Source organism: Epinephelus moara, chromosome 9 (genome assembly GCF_006386435.1).
Source record: "Epinephelus moara isolate mb chromosome 9, YSFRI_EMoa_1.0, whole genome shotgun sequence".
In the NCBI taxonomy this organism is placed as follows: Eukaryota; Metazoa; Chordata; class Actinopteri; order Perciformes; family Serranidae; genus Epinephelus; species Epinephelus moara.
In genome coordinates, this window is record NC_065514.1 from 18,483,757 (window position 1) to 18,507,166 (window position 23,410).

At 40.9% G+C, this 23,410-nt stretch overlaps 2 protein-coding genes across 3 annotated transcripts in view; one reads left to right on the top strand and one right to left on the bottom strand.

Annotated features, from left to right (window-relative positions):
* Nucleotides 1-10,693, bottom strand: part of LOC126395226 (zinc finger and BTB domain-containing protein 26-like) — a 30,803-nt gene extending 20,110 nt beyond the window's left edge. The window contains exon 1 of one of the 2 annotated variants that reach the window (XM_050052518.1): nt 10,567-10,693. The gene's annotated coding sequence lies outside the window, so the exon portion shown is untranslated. The remainder of the gene's footprint in view (nt 1-10,566) is intronic. The other variant, XM_050052517.1, reaches the window with a different exon arrangement.
* The window catches only part of jak2a (Janus kinase 2a), a 28,808-nt gene continuing 16,025 nt past the window's right edge, over nt 10,628-23,410 (top strand). The window contains exons 1-10 of the mRNA XM_050052516.1: nt 10,628-10,892; nt 15,723-15,846; nt 15,943-16,063; nt 16,876-17,021; nt 18,394-18,688; nt 18,881-19,000; nt 19,696-19,853; nt 19,967-20,078; nt 20,607-20,793; nt 22,599-22,723. Coding sequence (XP_049908473.1) covers nt 10,628-10,892; nt 15,723-15,846; nt 15,943-16,063; nt 16,876-17,021; nt 18,394-18,688; nt 18,881-19,000; nt 19,696-19,853; nt 19,967-20,078; nt 20,607-20,793; nt 22,599-22,723 — 1,653 coding nt within the window. The remainder of the gene's footprint in view (nt 10,893-15,722; nt 15,847-15,942; nt 16,064-16,875; nt 17,022-18,393; nt 18,689-18,880; nt 19,001-19,695; nt 19,854-19,966; nt 20,079-20,606; nt 20,794-22,598; nt 22,724-23,410) is intronic.

Below are 23,410 nucleotides of genomic sequence, written 5' to 3' on the forward strand. Positions count from 1 at the left end.
AGTCGAGCTCAGACTGGCCAGTTCACACCGCTGCAACTTTTCTCTGCAATATTCTAGAACGGTTTCGTCTTGTCGTAAATCACTCGTCTGAACTGGACTTTAAATGACCACTACAGTTAAAATGTACATTACATTTTCCCACCATTTGTAATTCATCATTATTAGAATTTGTTCGTCATGGAAACTGACACACTTAATCAGTTTACTAATACACATGTTACAAAGACTTCATTGACTCCTCCACAATTAAAACAATGTTGAATGAAACACTTCTACAAGCCCGCAAGTTGGGGGGAGGGAACGTTGGAATATCAATCACAGCTAGCAATATAACATCGGCAATGGCGGCTAACACTGACTAGTAATCGTAGCCAGCTAGCAACACATCAGTCACCAACTAACAGACATGTGAAACAAACTATTCAGACGCTACACAAACACATGACTGAGTTACTTTTCTGCTGTCAAAACACTGTTCAAAGTGTCTTCTTTGCACCGAAAAAAATATTTTGACTTGCTCCGACATTGTTTTTGGTCTGTCCAATTTGTTCACTTTTAAGCTCTCAGTCTTTACTTAGCACCTCGCCACATAAAACACACTAACACCTCTCTTCTGCATATCACATGACTTTGGTGAAGCCGATGATTACAAACTCTTCCTTGCATTTTTGTTTTGACATCATGCATGAGAATGATTTGATGTTCCATAGCCGTGATCTAACCAAATCAAACTGACATCACTAACAAAAACAAAGAACAGTTCTGACTCTACCATGCCTGCCAACATTAGGCTGTGAGAAAGAGATATTCTGGGATATCGTCAAAGGGCCTACCCTCAATGCTGCTGCCCCCATATAACCCTACAGTACAGATAAACATGATAAATACAAGGATGTGAAAGTAAAATGACTTTTAAACAGTATTAAATTTATAGTTAACGGTAAACGAATGGTAAATTGTGAAGTCCAGTGTTACTGTGTAATTCTCTGGTGTATCAGTAAAGTGAATAAGCTACACTGCAGAGTGGAGTCTCTGCTACAACTACTAATTAATCACAGCTAGCAATATAACATCAGCAATGGCAGCTAAATCTTTAGTTTACAAACTCTATCTTGTATTTTTGTTGCGACATTATGTATGTGATTGAGAGTGAGAAAATCAGAGCAGTCACACAGAGCATGAACACGTTTTCGGGTCAAGGTTTGCGAGGTCAGGAGGGGTGAACAGCCCCACACACGGCATCTGAGCTGAACAGACCAAAAAAACAAAAACTTTTCTTCTTTTTTATTGAATTCACATATCAAAGGATTGTTTTGAATTTTACTTAATCTGCAACCAAAAGAAAAAAGATTTGCGACCCATTTTGGGTCAAGACTCTAACTTTGGGAAAGACTGAGTTAGAAAAGTAGGGAAGATGAGAACGGCCATGTATTTTTTTTTTTTTTTGTGCACTGTTATCTCGTGATAACGACTTATTATTTCATTATCTTGATATAACAAAGGTTGTTTTCTCGTGATAATGAATTAATTATCTCGTTATCTCGATATAACAGGGCTCGACAGTGCGAGCGTTTCACTCGCATTTGCGACTAAAAATAGGTGTGTGCAAACTGTAAAAAATATTCAGGGGCACATGTGTGCATAAAAAAATCAGCCGAAGCAGCCCATATTTTTGTCAATAAAAAAATATGATAATCTAACCGCAAATGTTGGAGGAACTCCAGTGGCCTTCCCTCTTCCCCGTGTGACACGGTTATGGGCGGTTTTCCAAGCCACTGTTGGCACAATGAATATAAGTCCCACTGTCGGCAGGGTGGAAATAAGTCAAAGTGTGGAGGAGATGGACTGGGTTAAGTGGCGGATCTCCGGGGAAGCCTGCTCCGTTCTCCCCGTAGTTCAAATAATTTCAACTCTGAGCGCAGCGCTCGGGCGGAAAATCAGAGCGGTGCACGACGCCAAGGATAGCGGTGCCGCTTTGTCAGGCGTTGCTGCCCTCTCCATAGACAAACAATGGGACAGCCAGCGCAAAGTGGTTTTACAGCTGATCATGTGTAGAGGCCTTTAGGGACCATTTGCCATGGTACCGCTGCTGGGCAGGGTGGAAATAAAGCCCTTTTCACACAGAGCGCGCAAAGCGCAGACCTCCGCCGACGAACCCATTCATTGTATATGTGCTACCACGGCGCAAGAGCACACTATTCTGCCGCCGAGCCGTCTGCGCGTCGCCAGCCTGCGCTCGAATTGAAATTTTTTAAATTTCACCGCAACGCGCTGTGACGACACCTCGGCGCCGCGCGTCCAATAGCAGAGAGGAGCCTGAAGTAGACCCGGAAGCGGTCACCATGGAGCTGTAGCTCCTGAACGAGCCTGTACTNGATTTTACCTTTTTGTACATTTTGTATACAAATTCATTACATAATTTTGCTTGTAAATGTCTATTTGCATCACGTTTATTACGGAAAACACATTATTTGATCAATTTACATTGTGCCCCTAAAGTTCTTTGTGTGCTCCTTACTTTTGCAACTTAGGAGCACATGTGTTCCTTGGGAAAAAAGTTAGCGTCAAGCCCTGTATAACAAAGATTGTTTTCTCGTGATAACAAATTAATTATCTCGTTATCTCGATATAACAAAGATTGTTTTCCCGTGATAATTGTCAAGTCTGATGATTGCCCACTGGTTAATGTGATCGTCTTGATTTCAGCCTACAAGAGCTGCCGTGGTCCTGTCAGATGCCTCCTGCTGCTGCTGTTATCATTAGTCACACTTCTACTGTTATTATACACATAGGATTATTGTCACATACCGTATATTTCCAAATAGTCGCCTGGTGGGACCTAATAGCCACTGGGGGTTTGACCCCATTTTGCGTATTAAACGCCGGTCCGATTAAACGCCGGGGCGATTATTTGCGTATTAAACGCCGGTCCGATTAAACGCCGGGGCGATTATTTCCTCATTCATTGCCTCAAGGAGGAACAGCCCTGCAGGCAGGGAGAGAGCAGCTCGCGAGGGCTGCTCTCTCCCTGCCTGCAGGGCTGCGTAAAAGCCCCAGTTACTCTCTCCCTGCCTGCAGGGCTGCGTAAAAGCCCCAGTTATCCGAATACCAACCGAACGGGCCATTTAACCAACGGTTACAGGCCGCCACACCGAAATATCGCCATTCCGACGGTCCGCCATCCCGAATTCTGGTCCCTGAGTCCTGACAGTGACCTATGGCGAGCCTGTAGAAGCCGTATTTCCCATGTATGTCAGCGATTTTCACCAGGGACGCACACGAGTAATTCAGGCTGACATTACCTGCTTTTCAGCGAACTCCTCTGGTAATTTTATTAAAAGGCATGGCATATAGGTCCACAGTAGCTTATTATTATTATTATTATTATTGGGTCTTATAAGAGTGGACTACAGTGAGTACCGGGCCATCAAATCACAGCATCTGCGGTGAGAGGACACGGAATCGTGTGCGCTTTTATGCACGCGGGTGTAGGTGATCACGGATATTTGATGTGGGAAAGATGTAGCCAGATGTATTACCTGTTTTAGATACGTGGCTGTCCGTCCGTCCGTAGCACGAGTCATGTGCGCCACTTCACCACCGACCCGTGCGTAAAAGCGCAAACAGTCCCTCAAGGATGGACAGCCCTGCAGGCAGGGAGAGAGCAGCCCTTGCGAGCTGCTCTCTCCCTGCCTGTAGGGCTGTCCCTCCTTGCCTCCTTGAGGCAATGAATGAGGAAATAATTGCCCCGGCGTTTAATCGCCCTGGCGTTTAATACGCAAAATGGGGTCAAACCCCCAGCGGCTATTAGGTGCCCGGCAGCTATTTGCCACCGGGCGACTATTTGGAAATATACAGTATGTGACAATAATCCTATGTGTATAATAACAGTAGAAGTGTGACTAATGATAACAGCAGCAGTAGGAGGCATCTAGCAGGACCGCAGCAGCTCTTGTAGGCTGAAATCAAGACGATCACATTAACCAGTGTGCAATCAGCAGACTTGACAATTATCACGGGAAAATAATCTTTGTTATATCGAGATAACGAGATAATTAATTTGTTATCACGAGAAAACAATCTTTGTTATATTGAGATAACGAGATAATTAATTCGTTATCACGAGATAACAATCTTTGTTATATCGAGATAACGAAATAATAAGTCGTTATCACGAGATAACAGTGCACAAAAAATAAATAAATACATGGCCGTTCTCGTCTTCCGTAGAAAAGTACTATTTGTTGTATCTACAAACAGCCAAACAGAAACCTATTTGATGCAAAGCCCTTTTTTTCCACCCCTATTTGACTGGCTCAGGGTCAGTCAGAGTGTACAGCTGCTGGCAGCAACAGACACTGAGAACATGGCAACAGCCAAAGCATTACTGTTTTGGTACTATCAGATAAAGTTATAAGCTAGCCAAATAATATTCATATTCCAACCCAGCACTGTAATGCCCATGTTTATGCTGATGATACCATCTTGTATACCATCAGCCCCACTGCAAACCAGGTATTCTCCAGAGCACAGTCTGCTGTAGATGACCTCCAGATCTCTCTGTTTGATTTAAATCTTGTTCTTAACTCCAAAAAAGACAAAATGTATGCATTTCACAAGAGCACAAACGCTGCAAGTACTGCAAATACTGTTGTCAGTGAATGCATTTTCCTGTTGTAATCTTGTTTATATGTTTTTGTTCTCAGGGCTCTCTTGCAAAAGAGATCTAGATCAGAATAAGATTTCTTGAGCAAATAAAGCTTAACTTACAAACTAAATAGCACGGCAGCTGATTTCACTGACTGCGCCTTTCTCTGTGTTGATCCCAGATGTGTAGTTGAAATAAAAACCTGAAATAAGACCATTGTTTGAATTCCCAGTGTTTAAACACCCAGTTTACAGTTACCTCAGAAACGATATATTAGTAGCGGTTGTTTACTGTTCTTGGCTTTTGTTTTTGTATCCTATTTGTTATGTCATCACCAAGAAAGAACATGTTACCCCATTGCACTGCATGATGTAATTTTAATGGAAACAGTAACTGGGTCTTAACACAGGTCTCCAGCCACTGTGATGACAAATCTGTGGATACTGTGAAGACAGGGTGGGGTTTTCTGGCATAATTTCACCTACTTGTAAGGTGCATGGAGAAGTGAAAGAATCCTAAAGGGGCTAAAACTTGTCTTGTAAAAAAAAAAAAAAACTTGTTTGCAAACCAACATGTTTCGGTTTAAAGCATTCATCAGGGTCACATCTGGATAATCTCTGGAATATCCCTGGATGCTGAATGCACTAGAGGTCAATAACTAATATACACATTCAGAAAAACAAGGATAATGTTCGGTTGTTGCAGAACCCACCCAATGAAAATTGCAGTTAGCTTAAGGTACTCTATTGAAATATGTTTAATCCTGAGCCCCTTTTTTTGCCCAGAACAAACCAAATTACATTACAGGGCATATCTCATTAGGTCTTAATGATCTAAACATGTATAGCAATGATTTCATGAAATCTTTTAAGTTTACCTAAGAAGCATTAAGTCTGTTTATTGCTTGGAGCTTTTGGTTTAGTATTGTCTACAGTATATTGTTTATTTACTTTATTGTTTATCTCCCAGTAATGTCTGTGCAGTTTGTTTATGTTATGTGGGTATGTACATGCTGTTGCACTTCCTCTTTATCGTTTTTGACTCTCACCAGCTGATAATACCACCCTTATTTGGCTGTGCTACACCAGAGGAGAGCGTTTCAATGTTCTGGGCATGTCACTAGGGGACATTTTTGTAGTTTAGAGCGTAGATTAAAAAAAGTACACTTTCTTTACTGTTACGACTGTACAGGAGAATGACATATGGGAAGGGATGTAAGGAAGTTATGAAATGTATGAGTTATTTGATTATTCTAAAAAGGTTATTATTTTTTCTTCAGCATCTATAAGCCCTTTCAACCGTGACACACACACAGAATGTTTGGGATCGGAAAATTGGCATGTCTGACTGAATCGAGGCAAAACATATTGAAAAATAACATTGCATAACATCTGCTTAACTCACTTCAATGGCTCGCCACAAAGCCTGTAATCAAAAGCAGACAAGCAGCGCAGTGGAGTGAATCTATTCAGTATCTGACTTGAAAACAGTAGGACTAGTCTACCCACATTTTGTCTTTACATTCCCATATTCTTACAATACAATGCATCACAGGAAAATTAGATTTCAAAGACTGTAATCAAACCCCAGCCTGGGGTGCAGACAAATCTGCTAGGGGGTTCTATAAAATGATTCACAATTTGCAGAGCCTTTGTGCTTCATGCAAAATACAAAATTACATCATTTTTGGCCCATGCATCCTCATGCCAGGGATACTATGGTATGCATAAACCTGGTTTAATGAAGAGGAGCGCCATTAAGACATTTTTGAAAACAGCCAAGATGGCTGCAGCTGATGTGGAACTTTCTGCGAAGTACTATTTTAGAATTCTGATGGCAAAACCAGCAACACTTGTTCACATACATATTGATGCTACACTGTCACAGCCCATCTCGATATGCTGTAGTCTGTTTAGACTCTCACTGCAGCCTGTTTTAGTTTGTTCTGAAAATGTTGGCATGCAGCCCTATTCTGTGGGCGATTAACGAGGCGCAGACTTCCCTCTGTGTCACCAGTAATTTGGAAATACTGTGAGTGCTGGGCAGAGCAGTGAGTGTCAACAACCCTGCCCACAATTAAGAGCACAATTTGGAGTGGAAACACTAGGATCTAGGTACCATGTCTGAAGGGTTACTTTTTCTCAAAGGTACCCTACTGAAAGTGTTTGATGGAAACGGGGCTTTACATTTGTCTGTCGCTCAGTGCTACGTCACGTTTCATTGCTTTGATTGGATGTAGAGCTATCCAATTGCAGCCTGAGACATTTTGATCTACAGCTTGATAACACCCCTTGGAAATTAAAAGTGAACTAAGAGATTCCAGATTAATTTGTATTGTGAATTGGTCTGGCATTGCTAAGCTAATCAGAATCTATGAGGGCAGTTAATAGCATTTGATCCCTTTCTGGAAATTTAACTCATGCTCCAGCAAAAGAAAAAGAAAACTGTGCGCTATATAAGGATACAATATTATAACAAATTAAAGTTTAATTAAAACGAAATGATCAGAATGTTCAAAAATGGTAGTCAAACCATATTGAAAATACCATTAATATAGAGGAGAATGTGAATTTACATGAGATATGATAAACTAAACTGATACCATAGAGGGATATAATAGGACCATAAAGCTCAGTGGCTAAGCTGAAAAGCAAGACTTGTCATGCGAGTGGCTCTGTGAGACTGCACTTAGGTACATATAGACTCTGAGCTAAATGCTAACATCAGCAAACTAACATCTCATAGTGTCAGTGCTAACATACTGATGCTAAGAAGGTATAATAATTACTATATTCACAATGTTAGTTGAACATGTTAGCATGCTAAACTAAGAAACTAATACATTAAGACTGCAAGTTAGGACTTAACACAGTACAGCTGAGGCCGATGGAAATGTCATTAGTGTTGCAACTATTTGGTTATAACCCAAAGTATTGGAAAAATGACCATTTTGACTCCTAATGATGTCATTAGATGAAAAATTGGGCTCACCAAAGTCACTGCATTTCATTTTGATGGGGACTTTATTGTGAGTGCCAAATGTCATGGCTATCCATCCAATAGTTGGTGGGACGTTCCACTCCAAACCACAAATGTCAACTGGCTGGTTGCACTCTATCAAAAGTCAGGGGATCACCAAAGTCAGCAGGAGTAGAAAAAGTATCAAATGTTTTTGCATGTGCAGAATTTTTTAAGGGCATTTTCCACCTACATAAGGTGAAGAACAGAACTGCTGAGACCGCTCCAGGGTAGTCTGTATAGTATCTGTAGAGTAAGTCCACAGCACTGCTGTCTTGTGATGAGGGATTAACTGTTCTGGTAAGTAACCATAAATGTAATTGCCAGTAATGCTCATCTCGTGTCAGCGAACAGTTTATGATTAAAGGGAGGGATACAATAGCATCTCAGATATCTGAATCAGCCACTGTTCCAATCGGCTGCAGCCTTGGAAATGAAGCAGTGTCATTTTAGGGTTAAACGCAAATTAGAGTGAACAGAGCAGGAATAAATGGGCTGTTCTTTTCAGGCTTCATACTTGATCTTCTCCACATTTAAATATAAAGTACTTAATTCTACATAGCAGTCTGTTTTTATTGACACATCTGCAAGCAAAAGTTGCTGAGCTAAGATTCACACAACAATGCAGACTACAAATGATTACTCACACCCTTAAATCCCCTTGGGAGCATTTGCAATTAATTACTTATCGGCATGTTCGGTACCTCACTTCTAGGCAAGTCTCTTCATTGCACTCCAGCTGTGACCCCTCACCTCTTTATTGCAGCCTCTACTTCCAAGCTGCTCATTTTTTGGAAAATCCCTTTTTGTCTTTCTCTTTGGGGTTCATTTTAGGGCTTGGCTTGTAGTTTTTTGTCAACACATTCACCCCTTATTTCTGCATTTAAATGTAACTGAATAAAAACTGATTCAAGGATTCTTTATTTCAGTATTGAAAGCATACACAAGAAGACAGATACTCCAGGTTTCAGGGTGTTTTCACATATAGTCCTTTTTAAATGAACCTGAACTCAGTCTTCTGAAAGTGCACCAAAAAGTGGAGCAACAGAAAAGGGAGTCAGCTCTTTTTGTGTTCACAGTGTCAGTTCATTTGAAAGAGGACTCAGTTCTCTTTCTTGTCAACTTCAGCTCTGATGGGGCCTCAGTCCTCTTTCTGTTCACATTACAGCCTATATTGACAAAAAACATAGTTTTGTTTTTACTTTAGCGTGGCCCTGCAGTGCGGTTATGAAGCTCCTCGCTTACAGATGAACTTGAAATTTGAGGAGAACCTCAGTGTTTCTTTGCTGTAGACTGTTGCTGTTTGATTTATTCTACATTCCACATCTGGAGATGGTCAGTGGATTTAACATTGTCAGTTCTCTTTCTGGTCAACTTCAGCTCTGATGGGACCTTAGTCCTCTTTTTGTTCACACCGTAGCCCATATATAATATGTATTGACACAGTTTTGTTTTTACTTTGACGCAGTGGGGTTAAAAAGCCCCTCAATCTCAGATGAACTTATCTAAATTAGAGGATAACCTTAGTGTTTCTGTGCTGTAGACTGTTGCCGTTTGATGTATTCTACATTCCACATCTGGACACGTGCAGTATCTTCCATGGACCAAACTACTCCTCATCCTGCATCCTTGCAAGCGTTACAGTTCAACGTGGCGTCTCAGTGCAACAGCATGTGATTTAGAGGGCTAAATACAATGGCAAAGAGCAAAGCCAACCTGCAGCACTGTGTATTTAGAAGGCACAGGTTTAGCAAACCGCACCGTGGACTTGAAGCGAACCGGACTCGTACCACGTGGTCTGAGTTCGGTTAGCTTCAGAGGGGTCTGAGTTCTCTTAGAGTGTTCACATATACACAAAAAATGCTGAGTCACTACTCTGAGTCCGTTCCGAGGGCTAAAAAGGACCAAATGTGAAAACACTATGAGACAGAAATTTAATCTTTTTATCGTTCTATTACTAAAAAATAAAATTAAAAAAACAAAACAAAACAAAAATCTGTTTTCAGACACTCTGAATCAAATAAGTTTTCTCACTCTTTATTTGTACTACAGGAAAAAAATCTATCTGGTGAGACAAAGATGCCTGTTTCTCTATTAACATATTGACTGGTAGGGACTTAACTTGCTGATTGATTGATTCACTGATTGATAATTGTTTTTCATATTCAGTAACTTCAGTAACATTTAATGAACAAAACCATTTAAACCCATTGTTTCCAATAGATACCTTTAGCCATGACAGCGGCTTGGCACTATGGATGGCAATGTTGGTTTGATCAGTTGGCACGTCTCTTTGGCAAGTACTGAAATAACTACTGGATGATTTCCATGGGGTTTTGGAGATTCCCTGACTTTTCCTCTGGCACATGAGGTTTACATTTGTGGTTTTAAGTAAAATTTCCCAGCAATTGATATATTGCTCTAAAAATTGTTTAGACATTCATAACCCCCTCAGAATGAGCTGTAATAACTTTGATCCCCTGACTTGTTATCTAGTGCTATCATCACGTCAAATGTTCTTTTGTTCAATACTTAAGTTTACACCTGATAATATACGTACAAAATCAGTAGCATTCCCATCAGCTTCAGGTGTACTTTGTGTTTAGAGGTAAATGGCAAATGTTAGCATGCTAACATGATGAACTAGGAGGCTGAATATGCTAAACACTATATCTGCTTAAAATCAGCATGTTAGCTAGCTATGTCATTAGCATTCAGCTCAAAGCATTACAGTGCCTGACCTTCACAGCGTGGCTTCAGAGTCTTGTTGATGTAGAAACAACCTTCAAATCTCAGATGCTCATTTGTCAGGTTAATCAGAAAGCAGTGACCGGCAGTATGTGCTGTAAAACACTCCCAGAACTTTAGTACAATCTGAACTATTTTATTTAGTCTCTTACCTGTGAATTTTTTTCTTATCCCTTTGTCCTCTGCCAGGTGGATGTTTCTTTTAAGCAGCACATGGCCTGTATTCTGCTGACAGACATGGACCCACCCATCTCCAGTCCTACAGCACATCTCAATGGCCTCCTTCCAGATCACAATCCAGCCACTGGCCTCGACCCCAAGCAGGACGTGGATGCCACCTGCCTCATTGTTCACCTTTTCTACCTGGGGAAGGACGGAGGAGAGGGTGGTTCAGAAAATGGTTCGGAAAGTGCGCTCACGTTTCCACCTGGGGAGTACGTAGCAGAGGAACTGTGCATCAGTGCAGCGAAAGCATGTGGTGAGTCACAAGAGGATTTCGGTCCTGATGTCTCCCCACACACATAAAACATAGTTTATCTGTTGAGCAATTTTTTGACATCAGTTTATTATATGCATTACATGATGCTTACATTTTAACATGGACCAAAAATATTAGAAACCAGAGGGGAAAAAGAACAACAGTAGAAATATTGTGTAGTGAAAATATGTTTTGTTGTTCTGTTTGTGTTCTGGGAGCTGGTTTAATGCGTTTGATTTGAGCAATTCAAAAATTCTTGGTACCATGTTCAAACCTTGAACATTTCATTGGTTAGATAATGTCTGTGTTTATATTGCCACATATCTGGTTGTTTGTGCAACCTTGTGAAGTTCTTCTTTTGCTTGCTGAGAAAACACTCTGACTTAGAGAAGGGTAAGGCTAAATACTTTAAACATTATTTAAAGGTCTAAATGTTACATTTTTATACAATTATCTTTCATTACACGGACAGTGGAAATGAAAGGCACGTTCCTAGGCACTCTGGTGTTTGTGTTGAACATGTTGTGACAGTAAAGTTTCAAACTGAATCATTGAATTATAAAAGAAATGTACTTGCATCCATACATTTGCTGGTGTAGAGCATAGACTGGATCATATATGGATCTAGTGGAGTTATACAGTAGTGTAGTGGTGCAGAGTGCAAAACGTGCTGGAATAAATATGGGATGGTTAGTCAACAGGTTGCTCTGTATACATGAGGTAAGTGGATAAGACTTAACACACTATGCATTCATCCAAAAGGACATGATGTGACATTTCTGATGTGAGCTATAAGGAAGAGAGTGACACCATAGTGTGTAGTCTGATACTGTGATAGTGTCATAAAAAAATGATGGAAAAAAAAAAGTTATTAATTCTTCATTTCCAAACACAGCGCAAAAGTGTTTGTCTTGTTCGACTGACTGTATCCATTCTGTCAAATTTGAACAAAAAACATGAACCCGTGATTCTGCCAGGGCCAGCTGGAGATTGCATCAAAACAGGAAATGCATGTGGGGCTCCCATGGCTGAGACACACATGGGACGTGTTTACAACTGACCCCTCAAAGCTGGGATAAGCAGTTTATTTTTGGCTTCATTAGGCTAAAATCCCTCAATAAACTTCAAGCATATTGTAATTAAAGTGGTCTGAGAGAAAACCAGACTTCTGGACCCCCACTTGGGCTCGTTTTCGAGCTTAAGAAAATCTAGGCTGGCAGGAGACTTTGGTCAATCTCAGGTCATGTCAGAGAGAGGGTGTTTCTATTGGTTCTACAGATGCACATGTATGCACGGCCCTGATTCAAAGCCTGATTCAATGGTGGCAAAATTCTGCAGAGAAAGTTGCTATTTTAGCGGCAACAACAGTCTACACTACAGAGCCACCCACAAAAAGAAGATGGACTTATCAAAAAGAGAATCTAAAAGGGAGTCTGACAATAAACTCAATAAAACGTGTCAATATCAATAAAGTGTTTGAGGGACAGAGAGAAAATATTGTTCATTTAGCCTTCTGCTAACCCTTTCCACACCAAATAAGGATTTATATTTGCGAGGAGTGTTGGTCATCCCTTTACAAAAGTCCAGAGACTTGAAGAATCTAGGCCAAGGAGCATTGATGCAGTTAGCTTAAGTCCTTATGAAGACAATTTATGCTGTTTTTTAAAGATATTTTTTTGGGCATTTTTTGCCTTTAATGGACAGGACAGTTAAGTGTGAAAGGGGGAGAGAGAGAGGGGGGATGACATGCAGCAAAGGGCCACAGGCTGGACTCGAACCCGGGCCGCTGCGGCAACAGCCTTGTACATGGGGCACCTGCTCTATCCACTAAGCCACCGACGCCCCAATTCATGCTGTTTTTGTCTTAAATTTGTCTACAGAAAAGCTTTTTGTTAACGTCAATAGTGTGGGGAAATTCTTACTTCAAAAATCCAGTAGCAGTCTGTGGCAGTGCAGTTTAAGGTTCTGATCCATGACCTTCTTGGTTTAGATAAATCTGTCATTCAGGTAATAAGAAAGTGAAGAATCAAATGGACTGCTTTACCAAAGTTTAAGAGCATTTTCATGGCTTCTTCAGGGCTTCAAATTCATCCAACTTTATTTCTTCACAAGGATTTCCTGGTGAAGGAATTGAGATAGGCCTTTCTGCTATCAGAGTCGATCCAGTTTTTATTTTCTGGAAACAGAACTACTGGCTTTTCTCCGACACTTTCTAGCAAACACAAATCAGGAAGTCTTTGACTGCTGTGTCTGTTTTTCTCTCCACCTTAGCTCTATCTCTCTGGGCCACACTCGCTTGCTACATTCCCTCTTGAGCAGATAAGAAACAGCCTCTCTCTCCCTCTCTCATTTTCACCTTCCACTTTTTAATATCCCCTTGCTTTTCTTTTTTAATGTTCAATTTCCTCTGTTCTCTTGTATGTCTGTTTTTTTAGACTTTACTTCTGCCTTCTCTCTACATGTCATCCATTATCACATTAATGGTTTAAATACAGTCAGATAACAGCAGTGTGGGGGATGTGTCTCATCTGTCTGGTTAATTTTTTACACTTTTTATGTGGTTTCTTATTAGGATATAGTTTAAGTTATCAATGCAAGTGTAGAAGAACCGTCAAAGTCAGATTTGCTGGTGCAGAGAGATTTCACTTTGCAAGATGAATCAAACACTGCCATGATTTGACTTTGATAGAGGACATTCCACTTTTTTATGTCCTCACACAATAAGCTTTCTGCACAATAAGAAGGCAAACAGTTAAAACAGGTCACTGATATTACCATATTGTTAGGTGTTGTGGTATTTTGTCCAACCTCTTTATATCTCAATAAAATGGCATGAAGTACCAGTATTTTAGCTCCCAAGGTGTAAAAATACAGTGACTTACTCTGCATTGCACTGCTCACTACATTATTTGATAATGTAATAAATGATACAGACTTGCTTTAGATCAGCCTTCTTAATACTTTGACTTCACTTCCCCTGTTGTGGTTTAGCATGCTTCCTCTAACGCACTTTCATACCATTGCTTCACTCCCCTGAGTGTTTCCTGCTGTGTGATGACATGTTTAGTCTTCTAATGACCCACTTGGCCCGAATGATAGAACAAATTGAACTGGGGGATGTTTAGTTTTTCCAAGTTAAACATGGTTGACTCATGGGAAAAATGTCATGGCCACTACATGACATGAAAACCGAGAGCAGCACAAACTTTTTCCAACGCAAACTTTACGAACAAAAGAAAGTATGTATGAGTTTAGGCACCACTGCCAACCATAATACATGTACAACGAACTTTAATACAGCCATTATGCAAATCTACCTAAAAACTATAGCAGCTACACCACTGGACTCAACGAGAGTTGCATGCAACGGGTCTCAGTGTGGAACTTCCTGAGAATCTTGTCCTTGCATTCATTCAGGCATTTGCATGTGAGGTTTCCCTCGAAGGTCAGCTGCTCCAGCTGCACCTTAACGTTACATGCATGGTGCATGGACCAACGGTGGTCAGAAGACTTTCCTCAATACTGGGAGTGAATTTTCTCTCTCTTCCAAGATCATCCAAAGGCTGAAGTTGTAGCCCATCGGCGGTTACACCTGATCTGTGAACTGATGACAGCTGCAGGGCTAATGTTAGCTTGGCCTTCTGTCGTGATTTTGCCCCCTTCTGCTCCCTCAACTTGTCTTTCCTCCGATTCCAAGCCACACGTATATTTATTGTAGTCAGTAGAAATTGCTTTTGTATCAAGACACTTTCTCATATCCATGATCGTCACATTACTATTTGCTAATGCTAGCCCCCAGAATTCTCTATGCATTTTAACCCATAAACCCATATGCCCCATGGCCATGCCTTCCCTAGCAACATACTGTTGGTACTGGTGTTTTGAGGGCAGAATGACAAGCTGTGGGAACTAAAGCGCAGACAGTGGGACTGATGTTTATAACCATCCAGACTCATGAATCCCCCAAAGCGGGCTATTATTGTCAGATGCAGCTGAAAATGTCATCCATTTTAAACCAACCTCCTGACAAATGGACCAACTCACAGGACAGTTCGTGAGAACTTATGTTTTCATGCGGACACATGATGTTTGGACTCTGAGCTGCAGGGAAGCAGGAAGCCTTATAGTTATTTTCGTTGTGTCAACTCCACTGAAATACGCTACCAAGAAAAGTTAACTGGTTGTCATCATGTGTCATTGTCATTGCACAGTTGTTTCCATTCGTTATTGCTACCACAACACAAGTTGTGTGTGTATTTGCATGACTTTGTGTATATCTAAATTAGGGTTGCAGCAGTCTACAAGGAAACTGACGGTTAGCAAATCATTGTACATTTACTTATCTGCTGTATGCAAAACTGTAACTGAAAGGAAAATGTCACCTGCGTGTGTGTATCTCCTTTTCTCTTCCACTGCCTGTCGGACCCCCTACACATATTTTTATTTAAAAAAATGGTTTCATGTTTAAATTGTGATAAAGCGTTTGTTCAAATGTATGGGAAAAAATTATTCTTATTCCTTTAAGGGTCACTGTAACTGATAATAATAATTGTTTTATACCATGAAAGTGTGATATTTTCTGAGACAGCTATTCTGCAATACCGTTGCAACCCATAATATTGGGCAGTTGTTGTTGTTTAGTGGCAGCTAATTAGTAACACGCACTGCTAAGGCTCTATGAAACTTGTTTTTTCTTTCAAACTTGAGTATCAAATATTAATGTGTCATTAGGCTTCCTTAATTTGAATTATGGGTGTGATGTCCCAGTCCAAGAATAAAACGGTCTGTGCTGTATTATAGTAAACAGCTGATTGTTTTTTCTCTTTCCAGGGATCGCTCCAGTGTACTGCAGCCTGTTTGGCCTGATGAGGGAAAGTGACAGGATATGGCTCCCTCCTAATCACATCTTTAAAGTGCACCAGTCAGCCACTGAAAGCCTGCACTTCAGAATAAGGTAGAAATTTATAGCATGTTTCAGACTTTCCATGTGTTACCTTATGCTTGGATTACTTCGCTCACTGGATCTTCTCTGGTCCCCTTTTCTGTCCAGATACTATTTTCCTGGCTGGTATAACAGCGGCAATTCATTGTACGCCCATCGCTATGGTGTGTCCAAGGGGACAGAGAGCCCTGTCATGGATGATTGTGTCATGGCATACCAGTTTTCTCAGGTCAGTCTCTTAAAGTCTGTTATTTTCTTCTGTATAAAGTGCTTTGTATGTTGGGATTTTATTCTGTTTCTTTGTATTTTGTATTTTAGAAATTAGAGTGCATTCTTGTATGGATCAAACTGAGTGTAAACCAATGGACAGCTTCTTCAAAATGCCCTCTCATTCATCTCCATTCCTCTCTTTCTCTTTCCCACTCAGCTTTTAAAAAAAAAAAGTCTATCTATCTCTCTAATTCTCCATCTACGTAATGAGAAGCAGAAATGTGGGGTGGGGGAGATAAAACATGCTTGCTTCCTTCCCTTTCTTACTGACTGCCGGTCTGTCGGTGGTGTCAGCCATTGTGTAAGTTCAGAAAACAGGAAGTGGGGTAGTAAGAGTGTAAGAGCACAAATGGGGAAGAAGGATACGTCTGTGTTCTCTTCACCCTGTTTGTGTGTCTGTCTATGTGTCTGTTTTTGCATTTTAAATTGTTTCTGCTTTTTTTTTTTCTTCTTTCGCACATGTTTGTGTGAACTTGACTGTTTAGCTTTGTTTTTGTCTCCACGGTCACACTGACAACATGTGCTGTGTGTCAACAGATGTACCCACAGAATGTTTGTCACATAGACACGCCTGTTGTTATAGAGCTTGACTTGTGCAGTTCCAACAAAGTAACCAGCGATGAGTTTGTTAATCTGTCTGATTACTGATCTAAGATTTACTGTATTGGACATGTGAAGTAAGCCAAATAAACCTCACCCATCCAACCTCCCCTCTCACTTCACACTTCTTTCCGTCACTGACCTGATATCATCCATTGTTTCTTCTTCCAGTGGCGAAGTGACTTCCTGAATGGCTGGATTCACATTCCGGTGAGTCACGAGGCCCAGGAGGAGTGTTTGGGCATGGCGGTGCTGGACATGATGAGGCTTGCCAAAGAGAGTGGTCAGTCACCTATCGACATCTACAATGATACCAGGTAGGATGCACTCACACACTAAAAACTAATGACCAAATGCAATTTCATGTTGCTGAGACCAATACTGTAAGCCCTGAAGGGTTTATAATTTAAGTATAACGCATTCTTTAAGACAAGGAAAATACAACTATAAAACAATGTTCCAGGAAGTTCTAGTCTCATTTACATGCTGCACACTCTCTTATCAAAATAATGTGAAATGCTCGCTGTTATGCCGGTGTGCATGTGGTGCAGCTCATGAATAACGATTTCAGAGCAGTGTGACATGCTCCTCAGGATACACCGAGCATCAAGATAGTTTCATTATGTGTGTTCATGCAGCGGACTGAGATATCTTTTTGTGTGAGATAATGTTTCAGTTGGAAAGGTATTAAAAATACCTGATCTTTACAATACTTATGCACTGTGTCCACACTACAGCAATAGAACGAGAGTAGAATGGATATTCAAATAAACATTTTCCACCTTGAGTTGAAGTTTTTTCAACTTGAGAAGTTCAGAGCGCTCTGGCAAAAACGCCAGGCACCTAGAGTGCAGAAACAGAGGAGTTAAGCGACACAAGAAAACAGCGAGCAAAAAGCTTCATTCTCATTAAAAGCAATTACAAAAAGTCGACTCCAGCTGCAAAACCCCTTCTGTTTGATCGGAGTGGATAGAGTACTGTTGCATTGGTTAATGTCTTTCTACTGTTCCAATAATCACCAACTCTGGTTTGGTCAAAATAAACCTTAAATTCACTGAGTCAGATATGAAATTATGCTGATCTACATGCTGTCTTTCTCTGCCTCTCAGCTGTCTCTCTCACACGTTCTTCGGAGGCAGCTACAGCAACGTTACATCGTGCTTCAGCAAACTTGCAAACAAAAGAAAGAGGGAAATACAGTATTATTTTAAAAGTAACAGATTGCTCATATGAAAACTTAATTAAATAACTAATTACTTGAATTGCAAAACTAACATGTTACATTACTTGTTCCAACTGAAAGTAATCTGAGTACTTACTTTGCAACATGCAACACTGTAAAATACATCTACTTACTGTGCAAAGATATCAGTAACCTTGATAACTTAAAAGGCAGCAGAAAGCCAAAACTGAGTTCTCAATCTAGCGAGTGTGACATATTTACGGCTCCACTAACAGGTGTGTGTTGTCACCATAACAACTAACAACAATTGACGATTTCTGTTGAAGTAGTCAAACATTTACAATACATTCTCTTTTGTGAGGATTATTGACAGATCTCCTGAGGTGGACATAGCATGTACACTGGCTGAACTGCCACAAAATGCACTTAATGTTTGTTCTTTTAATCCTGTGTCTGTCCTCATTTTTTTGTTATTCTCAACTCCCCAATCCACTCTCCGCTTTCAGCTACAAATCCTTCCTGCCAAGATGCATGCGAAGCCGCATCCAGGAATACAACATCTTGACTCGGAAGAGGATCCGCTATCGCTTCAAGAAGTTCATCCAGCAGTTCAGTGAATGCAAGGCCACGGTGTCTAATCTCAAGCTCAAATACCTGATGAGTCTGGAGATGCTGCTACCCTCCCTCTTTTCTGAGCGCTTCCAAGTCACCGACCTCTCTGCACGTGAGGTTACCATTGTAGTCATGGGCAACACGGGCATCCAGTGGTCAAAAGGGAAAGAGGAAGAGGAAGCAGAGGAGGTGAGGAACAGAAGATATGTTTTCATGTTGCTGTGGTGATGCACTGGTCTGCCACAGTGTCATGCTGTCATGCTGTCATGCTGTCATGCTGTCCACAGTCGGTGGAGCTCTAGCAGTTGGTCAAAATTGCCAATAACAAGAGCGCAAGTGTGTGCATGCTACTTCAGCTAATGCGTACTCTTGTGTCCTCAGGAGCTGCAGACGTACTGTGACTTCCCAGCAGTGATCGACATCAGCATCAAACAGGCCAATAAGGAGGGCTCTGTGGAGAGCCGCATAGTTACGCTCACCAGACAGGACAACCATACCCTGGTACAGTACACACTGAACTCTTCAAGCTCTGCCCTATGTTGCTCTATAAGCACTTTAAAATGAATATGTTTACTTTGCTTCATTCCAATATTATCTTATTTCTATTCTGGGAACCAGAGGGATCTGCAAGCTCATGTTTTATTAGCTCTGGCAGATGCGTCTGGTTCCCCTGCCGTTCTAATAGATTTCCATCCAGCCAGATCCTGAACAAGCCATGGTCTAATGCGATGACTGACAGGAAAGAATCACCGGTCTCTGCTTAGTCCAGTGTAACGCATGAGGCTTACCAAACTCATATCAAACTGTCTAACTAGGCAGTGCTGATCACATATGAACCAAGATTCTGTTACTGAATTGTCTATTTCCTGCTTCAAATGACTTCAGAGACACATTTTAGTGTACTGTTTAGCTGTAATTCGAGAAAGTTTGTGATCAGGCCACCATTTTTACCGGCTTGCAAACAGACCAAGCCCTAACTTGCATGTGTCGCTCAGCGCTACGTCACAAATTCCGTCTGAAAAACTATTACTTTAAAGTGTAATAATTTGTAACACTAAACTGCATAAATCCATGGATTGAATGCTTATTGATTATATGATTTGAAGTTAAAAATAGGATGATGAATGATGAATGATTTATTTTTGTCCTCTTCTGCATCCCCCCTTTGTTATCTGTGTCTCTGTCTGACCACACAGGAACTGGAGTTTCGTTCGCTCTCAGAGGCTCTGTCATTTGTGTCATTGGTTGATGGGTATTACAGACTGGTTGCAGATGCCCATCATTATCTGTGTAAAGAAGTGGCTCCACCAAGACTTCTTGAGTGCATACAGAGCTACTGCCATGGCCCTGTGTCGTGAGTATAACACACATTCAATTCACCAATGTATCACATCACTGGTGCACATGTGCACCCACAACCACAGAACCACTCACACACAAACACACATTTGCTCTCTTTGATCACAGGATGGAGTTTACGATCGGTAAGCTGCGTCGCTCTGGTAACCACCAAGGCCTGTACATCCTTCGCTGCAGCCCCAGGGACTATGACAAATACTTCATGTCCTTTGTGGTGGGGGTAAGCTGTTAATGTTGGGTCAGCATCAATGTGAACTTGTGTATCTCTCTCACATGTGATTCTACAAGTATACAGGCCCATTGAACACGGTCTTTGCTAATGATAGATTTCACTAACTCGCTTGTTAAGCCCATGACCACATGCACCACAGCAGGCTACTGGATATCCTCCACTGGCTGATACAATGTCATAACATCGTGTAAATACAATGCAGTGCTTTGTTTTAATAATTCATTGAAGCAGGAACATGGGCAAAGTGACAGTAATCACAGCAGCAATACTACACTGAACTGAGTGTCTGTGTGTTTCTGAAAGTAAACTGTACTGTTTTGCTAAAATCAGGTAGTCAAAAAGGTGTACACACCAGAGCCTCTTAAGTATTGCCCATATTTTTAACCACTGGAGGGAGCCATAAGGTTTGATTCTCCTGTGACTGGCACTGACTCTATCCTTTGTAGTCTCTTAAAATAATACGGTCGGCATATTCAGCTCAACTTCACTGTAATAATTTTTCTCTTTGATTTCCAGTGTGAAACAAGGGTGGACTATAAGCACTGTCAGATCGTGAAGACAGAGTCAGGGGAGTACATTCTGAGTGGTGCGAAGAGGAGCTTCGGCTCGCTCAGGGAACTACTGCACTGCTACCAGAAGGAGGCGCTCCGCACTGATGGATACACATTTCAGCTGACCAGGTGCTGCTCACCCAGCTTCAAAGGTAAGTGCACACACACACCAACACTAATAAAAATGCAATATCTATACCCACACACACATAGACACGGGTAAAATAACACATATACAGTAAAATGCAGACATTTAATGCTGTTAAAGTATTCTCCAGCACAGGAGAGAAATCTGTCCCTTAGTTGGACCTAACTTTTTGTTCACTGGGTCTTTGTCCATAAGGCTGCAAACATAGGCAACAGTTTTATTTCAATGATACATGGATGAACTCAGTGGTGTAGTGGTAGTTGATGGGTTGGGTGTACTACAAGGTAGATGGTTAGGTTTCCAAGGAGGAAGTGAGTACACTCTCCTGTATATTCCAATGGCTTCTAGGCTGATGGTGGGTATACTGTAAATGTTATAAAGAAGTTGGTAGACACCGTAGACCTGCATACTAGCTCCACTACAACACTGGATGAGCTCAAATTTAACCAGGATCAAATGTAAAACTTATCAGTGCATTACGGAGTTGATTATTAAAGCTCATTGCCACAAACCCTTTTGCACATTGTACAAAATGCAGATATCATGCAAGCTACTGACCCATAATTGGCCTTAATTTTTGGTGGGTCATATATAATCTTTTGACTGCAATATATGACTGAGGCTAGTAGGAAGCTATGAATAGATAATATAAGAAAGTGATTCAAGTTCATCATACAGTAATTCAACATCCTGTGCCAAGGCAACCAATTAGCCCTTGTTTAGTGTTTCAGAAAATCTTTACAGAGGTCTTTGGCACTGCTATCTTGTTTTTTTTTTTTTTTTTTTTTTTTAACCTTTTATTCATATTCTGACTCTTTTAAATTCCTGCTGCTGCTGCTAATCTAATTACCCATTCCCAAGCTTCTGTTTATATCAGATGACTTGTTTTTGACTCAGAAACAGTTTTGAATCCCTGATGGATTTAAGCCAATGACGAACACACTCTGCGTTCTTAAAGTAACCATTGAACTTCAGCACATTTACTGACAGGCTTGATTTATTTTAACTCCCGACAGCACAGACCATGCAGTTATAATTGGTGGTTCGTGCAATATCATCCAAGGCTCATTTTTTCATGCATTTCCACTAAAAAAACCCTCAGTATTGGAGTCTGGCCTCAAAGCGAGCAAAGGTAAGTTGAACTTTCAGGTCAGTTTTAAATAGTAAGGTTTTTAGGGGAAAATCCATGTTTCCATATGACTGGATAAATGAGACTTGGATAATACTGCACAAGTTATGTGAGAGTTTGTAAATAAATGTTCTGATATAGTTTTGCTGTTGTTAAACACAGTCCTTAATCAAGAAGTCAATATGTTCGCCATTGTCAGTGGAGGCATGCGAGAAAAATAGTTTCCTTCACAAATTGAAGGTAGCATGGCATGACTGATAGACTCATAAATGGTAATTTTGTGGGTGAAATACTCATTTAAATGGGCAGAAACTAAGATTATTACTGCCCCACAGCACATGACCATTATATCTCTCTGGGGATTGGATAGAGTTGTTAATGATAACTAATATTCGATAACTGCTTCACCAGGTTTCCAGATTGCAAAACTCTTTCTGAGCAAAGTTACTTGTTTCTAAGGGCCAATAAAACAAACCAGTTAGGTTTTTATTCACGCTCATATTCATGGTTAAGAACTGGAAATGAAGCAATCTAACTTTACAATTGATAGCTGCTGCATTTCTTTTCATGTGTGCCATTTAAAAGTGTCACAGATTGGAAAACAGTAACTCAGATGTTGTGTCAAAATGTCAGTTTGATGTGAGTTTTCCTAATCCCTGCCCGTCTTTACCTTTCTTCAGATAAATCCAACCTGGTGGTGTGTAGAAATAATCAAGGGGCAGATATTCCTCTGTCTCCCTCGCTTCACAAACACAACATCAGCCAGATGGTCTTTCACAAGATCCGGAAAGAGGACCTGGTCATCGTAAGTAAACCCTCTTTGCGTTAGCTTTTTGCCTCACCTGAAAAACACATACAGTCATACAGTCAACAGTCATAACTAGCCTTAGTAGGTAGTATAAGTGTAGTGGATTAGATGCACTGTAGAGGGGTACAACAGTGTTGAAAAGGTGCTTGTGTGCGGTTTCTCGCCCGGACCTGTGTCTTTGTAACTGTGAAGTAACACTGAAAGTAAAGCCAAAACATACTGATGCAGGCCTTTTGTAGACAAGCTAACATTGTAAACATGTCAACATGAGTGTCATTACTGAACATGACTGTACCAGAAGTTTTAATTAGACAGGACAGGAAGGACTCCTGTGGGGTCAGTGAGTTCACTACAGCTAACAAAACACTTCCTCATTTGATCCACCCTCTGTAACTCAGCGTCAATAGCGGTCCCTATGGACGTGTGTGAGTGTGTTGTGTGTGTCGCATGTAACAGTGTGTCAGCCGTGCTCTCACCTCTGTGACAGCTCCATTTCCTTTTCGACGAATTCTCTGTTATTTGAGCGCTTGAAGTTTTGTGCGGCAGGTCTGTCACAGGAAACCCACAGAAGCCGTTCCACTAATCAAGAAAGCTCAGGGGGTTTTCTGTATTGCAATATTGTCTTGTTACCCTTCCCTCACCGGATTTAACAGTTGTCGCCTTATCTTCCTGTTTTGAACATGT